Here is a 9,989-nt window from a genome sequence, read left to right on the forward strand (position 1 = left end):
CAATGCACTCAAATGAAGCGTTTTCTGGTTTTCCCCTTGTAGAGATATCAGGAGTCATAGAGAGCTATGCTAGTCACAGACCAAACCCAGGACTTTTTATTGAGTCCTGGGACAAGTTCCCATCAGCTTCAGCAACAGCAGGTTCAGGCACTGGGGGATCATGGGTGTCCATTATTTGGCCCTTTTTTGTCCCAAAATATACTTTTCTCGACTTTAGTGATTTACTCCAGTATAGCCAAATAGACATATACACCTGAAGTATTAAACCTCTCATATTTCATGTTCTGTGTCTTAGTACCACTTTCTCCATGGGTTTAAGGGAAACATAACTTAAAACACTTCCTAATAAATTCTCCAAAGCCAATTTGTTAAAAGAATATTAGGAAAATACTAGGCAAAACATCTACAGCCAGGTCTTGTGATAACATCTTAAAATCAAGCAAAATAAAAGATATCTCTCAGCCAGAAATCAAGGCAGTCTATTTTTCACTTTTTACTTCCATCACACCTAATGGTTTTGTATTAAACTAATAAGATTCCTCATTTATTCCAGTGATGCAGAGCAATTCCTGATGTGGAAATTCATCCTGCTTCCATTTGCACCAGCTTAGCACTAGCTAATATCCTAGCCCTGGAAGAATTACTTCTGATTTATATCAATCTGAATAGGCAGAGATTTCAGCCCTCGTATCTCCCCACCAGTTGCAAATCAAACCCGTGTCTACCCAGTGGGGCAAAACTAAGAATGCATTTGCAGAATCACCAAAATAAAATTACCTTATTTCTTCCCTTATTTTTTTTTCTTTTAATTCTCTCAGTATTTACATACAACAAGAGCTTAAATCAATCACAAGTGGTTTCTATATCAAATACCACCCTTCCAGTCTCTTGCATGCAAAACGAAATGACCTGAATATCTTGACTTCGCTGGAATTACTTTAAAATACAAAAACTCTTTGAATGCATTTAATTCATTCCATTTCACCGCTGCTGCCGCAGGGCAGCCCCAGAAAGATGTTCCTACGTGGAGGAGGTCTCCTAGGTGTTATAAGTGCGGCTATGAATGGCCCGCAGCCCCGCTCGCCGCGGCTCAGACAATGCCCAGCGATGAAAGAGACCTGGTCATGCTCCATGCCACCGGCTTCGCAAGGTTTATTCCCGATCTACCGCCGGGTACGGAGAGGAGAGTGCCGCCCAAGTACCTTCCCAGCAGTTACTAATTCCCTCCAGCCCGCCCACGAGGCACAGGGTGTGAGCGCCGGCCTCCCTCCCCTGCCGCTCCGCGCTGCCAGCAGCTCATGCCCGAAGGCTGACCGGGCGTTTCAAATCCCCCTCGGGAGCTGTCGTGTTCGCATGACTCCGACACCCGCCTCGCTAAAGATACCCAAAAACATTGAAGATGGGAGGAGGGATGGCGGGCTTGGTGGGAATGGGTTTCAGAACCATGGGCCTGTAGAGTTTCTGCCCCGGGCCATCGGCCTCCTTGCAGAAGTGCGGCACCTCCGCCGGCAGCGTGGCCGCACTCTTCCTCCACAGCCCCAGCCCCGGGAAGGGCGACGGCGGCAGCGCGCCCGGGGGCTGGTACACGCCTGGCCCGGGGCAGGGGAAGGGGCAGCAGGTCCAAGCACCCACTCGGCCCGAGAGGGCCCCGGCGGGGTCCTTCTCCCCGGCATGTGGCGCAGTGTCAGGGGGGCTCTCCGGGCCAGCAGCGTCTGGGCTTCTTTTGCTTTTCTTCCCCTCATAGGGAGGAGGGTCTCTGGGGGCTTGGAGCCCCTCAGGGCTGGTAGCAAAGGCTCTGGCCGTCGGGCTCTGGGCCGGCCGTGGCTCTTCCCAGAAGGACGCGGGGAGCTGTCGCTTCCTCATGGGCACCTGGTCCGGTCGGGCAGCCTCGGGTTTTTGTTCCTGCAGAACCCGTTTCCCGGTGAGGCTCTCCTCTGCCTCGGCTGTCTGCATCACCTTGTCGGCAGCAGCCCCGCCGTGGGGGCTGGGCTCAGGTGCCTCGGGCTGGGGGCCGCGGGCCCGGTCCTCTGCCCCCCTGCGCCAGCCGCACTCAGTGGCTTTGCTGGGGTGACACCGTGGGATCCGTGAGTACTTCTGCGAAAACCGCTTGAGCTGCTTCTGCAAATATTTTCTGTGGTCAACTGACCGGCGACAAGGAGCTGATTTATCCAGAGCTGCTTTAATGTCGCTCGAAGCCAGGTTAACGAAGTTCAGTAGAGTTTTTACCTCGCTGTCTGATGCCATCTCACTGAATGCACCGTGCGGAGTTTCCCATGAAAAGTTTATAATCCTTCTTCAGACAAACCTCGGCAAACCTGCGAAACATGACAGGCAGACGTTTGAGCAAGAAGCTTTGGTTCAAATAGCACTAAGCAAACGGAGGGAGGACACGTCAAACTTCTCAGCCACACAAACACGCTTCCACGCAGGGAAACTGCCGTCGGAGCGGACGCGTGCCCGCAGCCCACCGCCCCGCACTGCTGCCCCAGCACACACCGGCACGGGGACCGGCTCACAAGTGCCAGCAGCTCCGCGCCTAATCTTGTTAGAGAGCGCTTAGGTGGACAGAAGCCGGGGTGGCCGCCCTGGAAGCAAGCACGGACACTCACCCGGCGCGCGGCAGCTTTTCTCACCGGTGCTGGCGGCAGCGTCGCTGCAGAGAGAGAGCCCCTTCCCCGCTAATCTCGTTAGGCAGGTTACACACCGCCAACCTCGGCGGAGGCAGCCAGGGCCCGCCAGTGTTTGGATGTAGTTTAGCAAGCACTTGAGCAAGCTGAATGAATATCGACTCCAGCGAGTTCGGGGCTCTCCCAGGCCAATCAGAAGCCACTTTGCCAAATACAAAGCATCCCAATCAGGCATCAGCCTCCCCTCCTTGCATTCTTTGCCATCACAAATTGTCTCCATGGGGACAGCCGCAGAAAGACAGCTAATAAATACAATCATTTCCCCATGATTTCTACCATTCTCCCTATCCTCTTCACCCCGATGGAAACCTTTCATTTTAAAATTACACAATCCAGTGCAAAAATGCTGAAGAAGGTTAGCAAAGTTTAGACACCCTTTTCTCTGCATTCTCCAAAGCTGTCTGGGGGCTGATACTAAACATGCTTCATTGGCACAGGACAATATAATACGGGGGACTGGACTAGCCTACTTTTAACAGTTCCCCATCGGAGCTTTTTTTTTTTTTTTTAAGGGGTGGATGATGTCAGGAAAAGGTAGGAAAGGAAAAAATCTCTAAAGAGATGTGCAGATATCCATGGAAAGGGAGCTTGAGCGCTCAAGAATCTTGTCTTTATGTTTGCCCCCTCAATTGAGTTACACAAAAGCTGAATTACCCATTCAAACTACCCGAACAAAAGGATGGAGTTGGATAGTACTCTTGCATCTGTAGTCAAACAGTTAGAGACTTAAATCGAGTCGTCATGATGGAGAAAGAGTTAGACAAAGCCCATAGAATTGCCATCAGCAAACATTTTCCTGTGTCATATTAGTGGGTCTCCATGACTCCCCCTGGCCTGGGGACAATAGCACAAGTTTGCACACTCGACTACTGTCACCCTGCCAACGCTGGCAAGGAGCAGAAACAGGACAATCCTTTAAGGGGAAAGCATGCCCGCTGCAGGGAAGGTAAGAAGAGAGGGAAGAAAAGGCGTGTGAAATGCTAATTGAACTGCTTCCTTTACTGATCCAGAGTTATGCGAGCCCTCTGCCTTCTTGAAGGCTTGTCCCTAAGGGGTGACAATTACTTAAAAGCACAGTAAAACCTAGAGCTGGAGGAAAAGGAGAGCAGAAGAGCTGCCCTTGGTGTGCACTGATGACACAGAGCTGGCAGCAGCCTGTATGCCAGTCAGCACCCGCTGCCTCCCACAGCTGAAGAAGCTTTGCTCCTGCTCTCCACTCCCCAGTACCCCGGAGATGGGAAGACTGGATAGGGGCACAGCACCTGTGCACCCATCATCAGGGAGATACTGCAAGCTCTGAACCAAACACAGATGTGTGCTGAGGAAAGCAGGGACTGAAGTCCAAGATATTTTGCAAGTAAAATCTGTTTTACTGACATAAGACATCAAAGGTCTGAGCACTGAGGGATGAAAACAGCCACATTATACATGTATTTTACTGACTGTTACTTCATTTCATTTCTATTTATCCTTTTTTTATTAGAGGAAGCCAAGATCCAGACTATGCCATTATATGAAAGTCTGGGCAGAGGCCTCAGGGATGACTCTTGGTGCACTCATCCCTGTTCACACCTTTTCTCTCTGTTTGGCCTGAGCTGTATGTGGTGGTGCCCAGGCTGAGGTGTTTCTGGTCTAGGGAGACGCTGGGTCAGCAACAGGATGTGCTGCAGAGCTGCTGGCACCACAGTGGGCTATAGAATAGTGGCTGATTTGCTACTTGCAGGTGTGCCTCTCTCCTACTGTCTGTGTGGCTTGCACAGACACTTCTGTGCAACTGAGGCTGCAGGAAGAGGTTTTGATTAGCTCATTCAAAGAGATGCACACCAAGGGGTCATGTTTCTCTTTGCAGGAATAAACTGACTCCTGTGCTTGGGCTTTCAAACCTAGCCTGGGACACCACATTTCATGGTGCAGTCTCCTACTACAGGTAGTTGGTTTCCCAAGGTGGAAAAAGGGAGAGTTAGAGAGATAAGTAACAGGTGCCTGGGAGACAAAAATTATTTCAGGATATTAATGAATTATGTCCTCAGAGGCCTGGGAAACTCATGCCATGTATTATGAGACCTACATCAAATCACAGGGGCTTCAGAACCCTGGGCTGTGCTCTGGGCCTGAGGGTTAGTGGGTTGGTTTGACTGAGGAGGGTGGATGTGACTTGCCTGCTTACTGAGGCATAACAGATCCGCACATATCCAACACACTCACTGCAGAAGCCCTTTCTAAGCTCCTGTGCTACAGCCATGCCCATCTTCTCCCAGGAGGATGCTCGTGCAGGATGTGGCTCCTTGGGCACCACATGGCAGGGGTGGGAGAGCTCCCCATGTCTTGCTGGGCTCTGCTCTCTGCTCTGCCATCCCATTTCCCTGCAGCTGGTAACAGTGGGGTGCCAGAGGGGAATGAACCAGCAAGCAGGATTTAAAAACCAGAGCAACCCACCCTTTCAAGGTCAGACCCAGGTTGAGCTGCACAGGGTTTTCTCTAAGAGGCCACCGGAGCCCTTTTGTTCCTCGCTGCTCTCGCCATGTTCATCCCAATGTACATGTGAAAGGAACAATTAACAATAGGGCACTCCTCTATGAGGATCCAATGCACTTTGAAGTGTCCACCAAGCAAAGGCTCAAGAATGATACATCATTTTCCACTGTGAACATGTCAAACTAGTACAGCAATTGAAAAAATGTCTCCACATGCCTTCCCAGCATGCAGACAGGGACCAGCTGGAGAGCTACTTCATATCCGACATGTCACCTCCTGACAGCTGGCTTCTTGGGAATTTTTGGTATGTAAAGTTTTCTAACTCCATTTTTTAAGTAAATCACAAGAATAAATTCATTCACTTGAAAATTGCAGCCAGGCCTTTCCTAAAATGAAGTATTTCCTTTGAGACTAAATGAAGAGAGGAAAGAAGATTTTCTTGCACAAGTATATCTGCAAAAATTTTTTTAAGTGTCACTAATTGTAAGCAATGTCAACTTTTATTCACTTCTACACCAAAATCTCACAAAGATTTTTTACAGGCTGAGGGGCCCATTCAGCAAAGGTATTCCAGCATTAGGTTATCCTGGACCATGTGAGCACACCCACTAACCCAAAATGCACACCATTACCTGTGGCAGGAATCCCTCCCCATAAGTGCCATAAGCATTTTAAATAGCAGGAACACCTAAATCACGCTGGTAAAGCAAAAGGCAGCTCAGTGAACAACTGAGCAGTACAGAGGTGATCCAGAGGAGGGAAGGAGAAAAATAAATTTCCAGTGTTTTATAAATTTTTTAAACCATTTTTCCCCATTTGGGTGAAAGTACTGTTACTTCTTGTTGAGCCTAATGGATGTGGACTTTGAAGCAAAGAGAAAATGGGGCTCCAGCTGTTTTGAAATGTTAGACAGTTAGCTGGAACATCTCAGATGGGTCACATGTGAACTGTTCCTTTTCTTTGCCCAGTCCACTGTGGGCAGTTAAAAGCAAAGATAATTCAGTTGTGTGATCTCTTTTCACTCACCTGCTGCCACTTAAGCCTCTGCTTTGTCTTCACGCTTGAAAAGGAGAGCCAAGAACCTGAGGGGAGGGATGATGATTCATGGTGAAACCAGAAGTACTGGCTTGGAGAGGAGTAATATTGGGATGGAGGAAGACCACTAAAGCTCTTCCTTGGGGATCCTGATTTTAGATTGCATGTTGACAGTGACTGAAGTGGAAAGACATTAATGATGCACTGATGGCATAATAATGGAAGATGATATTTAACATCATACTGCAAGAACTGGGTGACCTTAAAGGTGAATGCAATGGGAGAGGAAAGGATTGCAGTAAGTCTGAGCCACACACCTCAGGAACTGATAGCAGGAATTTCTGTCATGAGGAAAACTGTTATTGTCTGCAAATGAGAAAGGAAATCAGTTCATAGGGTGAAAATGAATCTCCCTTCATCTAGTCTGACCTTCAAAGTGTGTGGAGGGGAGAGGGATGAGGGAGAAAGGTGGTCTGGTACTGATGGCACTCAGGATATCAAACTGGCTTAGAGCCTGGCCCCAGCCTGGGATTGAAGCTTGTCCAGGACCTGAAGGTTCATTCAAAAGGGATGTCTGACAATGTGTGACTGCAAAGGGGTGCAGCCAAAGGCCTTAGCATCCCTTCCTGCACCCCAGCACACAGGCGCTGCAGACAGCAGCAGGGAAATCTCTCCCTGGCACTGACACTCACACAGCCTGGTCCTGCCCCAGAGCTGAGTCCTTTAAGCTCAGGGAAAGAGAATATGGGATTTCCCCCCATTCTCATGCTATCCAGTTGTCCCCTTTCCTCACCCTCCACATCTTCTTGTTGAAACTAACACCTCTGCTCCCAAGAGAACAGCAGCCTGGCACTCCAGCAGATGAAGCTTTGACTCTTTCCCCACCCTCCTTTTTTTTTCCCTCTTGACAGTCTGCTTTGACCTGAGTGACATCCTCTCTTTGCTTTCAGTGCCTGATTTTCTGCACTTGGGGACAGACTTTGAGCAGGCAGTAAGAGTTGAGGCCATGCAGAGACAGTGCGGGGGGGCTGCTGCTGCCCCAGAGCCTGCCATTCAGGCAGATGGTGGAGGGGGCCGATGTGAATAGCTCCTGTCAGTCTCATAGAGAGAACTTTACAATTGTGCTACGTGTTGGACTGCACGTGACTAATGCCATTCTTCTGCAGGCTGCAGGCAGGACACAGCTGTTTCTTTAAGGAGAATTTTGTTTTTCTAGGCAGAAAAAAAAAGCACCCATGACAATATTGTAACCATGTATCCAATATTACACTCCATAATTAGGCATGATCAAAGCCCATCCTGCCTTTCTCTGTATCACTTTCTGGTAAATAAGATAAAGCTTTTTAAAAAAGCGTGGCCTTGGTTTGGTCCTTCTGAAGGTTTAAATTCTACCTCCCCACATGGCAGGTATGCACTGAAAAAAAGCAACAGGGCCAAATATAGGTTTCTTTACATAATTCTGGAGTAAATAAGTATTTCAAGAGCAGGATGAACTCCATGACAAATGGTACAGGGCGTGTCTGTTGAGGAGAAACAGAAATTTTTTTTGCAAAAAAAATTTTAAAAATACAGACATTAATAGGAACATATGAAAGGGTGACAACCTTCTCCTAAAAGCTGCAAAATAAGAAATACACAATGGATTCTGGACAGGGAAAGAGTCTGGATCTTGAATGCATGGTACAGAAGAGCCAGGCCAGAAGGGTAGTGTGTTCCTCCTGCCCGCATTTTGGCCAGGCTCACAGCCCTGCTCCCTGCTCCACTCTCTTTGGCAAGGTTTCTCCCCATGGGTGTTTCTGCACTGAAATCCGTGCTGAGCTCCTCAGCCCAGAAACACACTCCTGACACTGCTGCACCTGCATTGTCTTACCACGGGGCATGGCCCTGTACCACAGCCCACCTGGGGCTGCACTTGCGCTTGGCAGCCTCGGCACTTGGACAAGGCGCAGGCGGCCCCAGGCAGTGCTGCCTTGAGCTGGCCCCCATGTCAGGATGACCATGAGGCTTGAGGCAGGCAGCGATCTATCCAACAAGGTGTGTGGTTCTATCCCTAACATTTCCTTCTGGCTCCCTCTCTTGTTGTATTTCCAGACACGGTGTCTGCCCACCAGCACTGGTGAATCACCCCATGGAGTGTGGAGCAGGACAAGAGCCTTGGTTTGGCTGGTGCACGAGCATCACCCACAGATGTGTGCAGGAACTGGCTCAGCACAGGGGGAGTTCAGAGAGGATGAGCTTTGCTTAAAGCACTTTTGCCATCCCCTCTAGAGGGTAAGCCAGGAGGTGCCCGAGCAAAAGGGTGTCTTTGATCTCTTTCTTCTCCTTCCAGTAAAGATCCACTGAGGCTGTAACAAGCTGTGTTTCTGTGGCACAGCAGCCCCAGCTCAGATGTTGTTTGTGCAGCACAGATTGACCTTGGACCCACATTTGAGGTATTTTATACATAGGATTGATAGAGACAATAAAAGCTAACACTAGCTACTATTTTAGTTTCTCTTCATTGATAAACAGTTAGAAATAACAAGGGTCATTATTGTCACACCAAAAAAAAAATTCTTCCTTTCCTATAATGACAGAAATAGCTGATGAACTACAACCCTCTTCTTGGACCAATCTTCAAATTCTCTTGGTGGTCTGCAGTACAGAAGCTATGGGGGAGCTCTTGCAGTCCCAAGTGTCCTACTGGAGGGATAGTAGGATGAAGACTCAGTAATCGCCCTAGCTGGGCTGAACTATCCATGCAGAATGCTTAGACAAAACTCTAAAGATCTCTTATCTTCTCTACACTACCTGTTGTCTTGATTGGTAACTTTAGCACTATTCATGGTTTGGGGAATTCAGCCACCTTTGCAGGAGGCAGCCATTGCACAAGGAAGTAGAACCAGCATGTACCAAGTTCGATGTCATCCCTCCATCCCAGTTTAGGAAGTTTCCTTCTCTGAAACTGACCTTATGCTTCAAAGGAATATGTGAAAGTGACAAGGGCTGCGGTTGTTACTGAGGGTCCCTGTGGGAACCCCTAGAACGGTCCGTATGAGGTGAGTGCCGGGAAATGTGAAGTGCCAGGAAGTGCACATTGCACTTCATGAGCAACCTGGGCAAAAGAAGCTTTTCAGGGCCTGCTGTTCTGCAGGTTGGGCAGATGGAGAAACTTCCACAGAAAAGGCAATAATCACCATACAGACTGAAGAACCAGGCATTCACTGCAGTGCCAGCTGCTGCCACCCTCAATGCCCTGGTGGTCTCCAAGTGTACACCCTTGAGCTGAGCACCTCGAGGCGAAGTGGGTATGTCAGGTCTGCCTCTCAGAGTGATAAACTTGATTCCTAGGCTCTGCTGACACAGGTAGATGGCCATCACCTGTGGAGAACGCCGCTCCGCCGCATGCCTTTGCCGCAGGAACAGCCAGGCCGTCCGTGTGCCCTTCCCGGGGCTGCGCTGGGAGAGCCCGAGCGGGGCCGTGCGGCGGCGGGGCCGCGAGGGGGCGCTGCGGGAGCCCGGCTGGGCCCGGCCGCGCTGCCACAACTGTGCGGGGCGCTCCTGCTGCGCGCCCAGGGCCGGCCGGCCGGTCCTGCCTGCCTGCCGGCCTGCCGGTCCTGCCTGCCTGCCACCGGCCCTGCCGGCCTGCCGGCCTGCCACCGGCCCTGCCGGCCTGCCACCGGCCCTGCCGGCCTGCCTGCCTGCCTGCCGGCCTGCCACCGGCCCTGCCGGCCTGCCTGCCTGCCTGCCGGCCTGCCACCGGCCCTGCCGGCCTGCCGGCCTGCCACCGGCCCTGCCGGCCGGCCTGCCACC

General features: G+C 50.3%; 1 protein-coding gene across 2 annotated transcripts; it reads right to left on the reverse strand.

Annotated features, from left to right (window-relative positions):
- Positions 1 to 952: 952 nt before the first annotated feature.
- FAM181A (family with sequence similarity 181 member A) lies at positions 953 to 9,591 on the reverse strand. Of its 2 annotated transcripts, none has more exons than XM_068192538.1 (2): positions 9,147 to 9,591; positions 953 to 2,315 (listed from the first exon to the last, which is right to left on the reverse strand). In XM_068192538.1, the coding sequence occupies exon 2, from the start codon at positions 2,242 to 2,244 to the stop codon at positions 1,375 to 1,377; it is 870 nt and encodes a 289-aa protein (XP_068048639.1). In that variant the 5' UTR covers positions 2,245 to 2,315; positions 9,147 to 9,591; the 3' UTR covers positions 953 to 1,374. The 2 variants fall into 2 exon arrangements, with proteins under 2 accessions (XP_068048639.1, XP_068048640.1); XM_068192539.1 differs by lacking the exon at positions 9,147 to 9,591 and adding an exon at positions 2,610 to 4,230.
- Positions 9,592 to 9,989: the final 398 nt, after the last annotated feature.

This window comes from Anomalospiza imberbis, chromosome 6, assembly GCF_031753505.1.
Source record: "Anomalospiza imberbis isolate Cuckoo-Finch-1a 21T00152 chromosome 6, ASM3175350v1, whole genome shotgun sequence".
NCBI lineage: Eukaryota > Metazoa > Chordata > Aves > Passeriformes > Viduidae > Anomalospiza > Anomalospiza imberbis.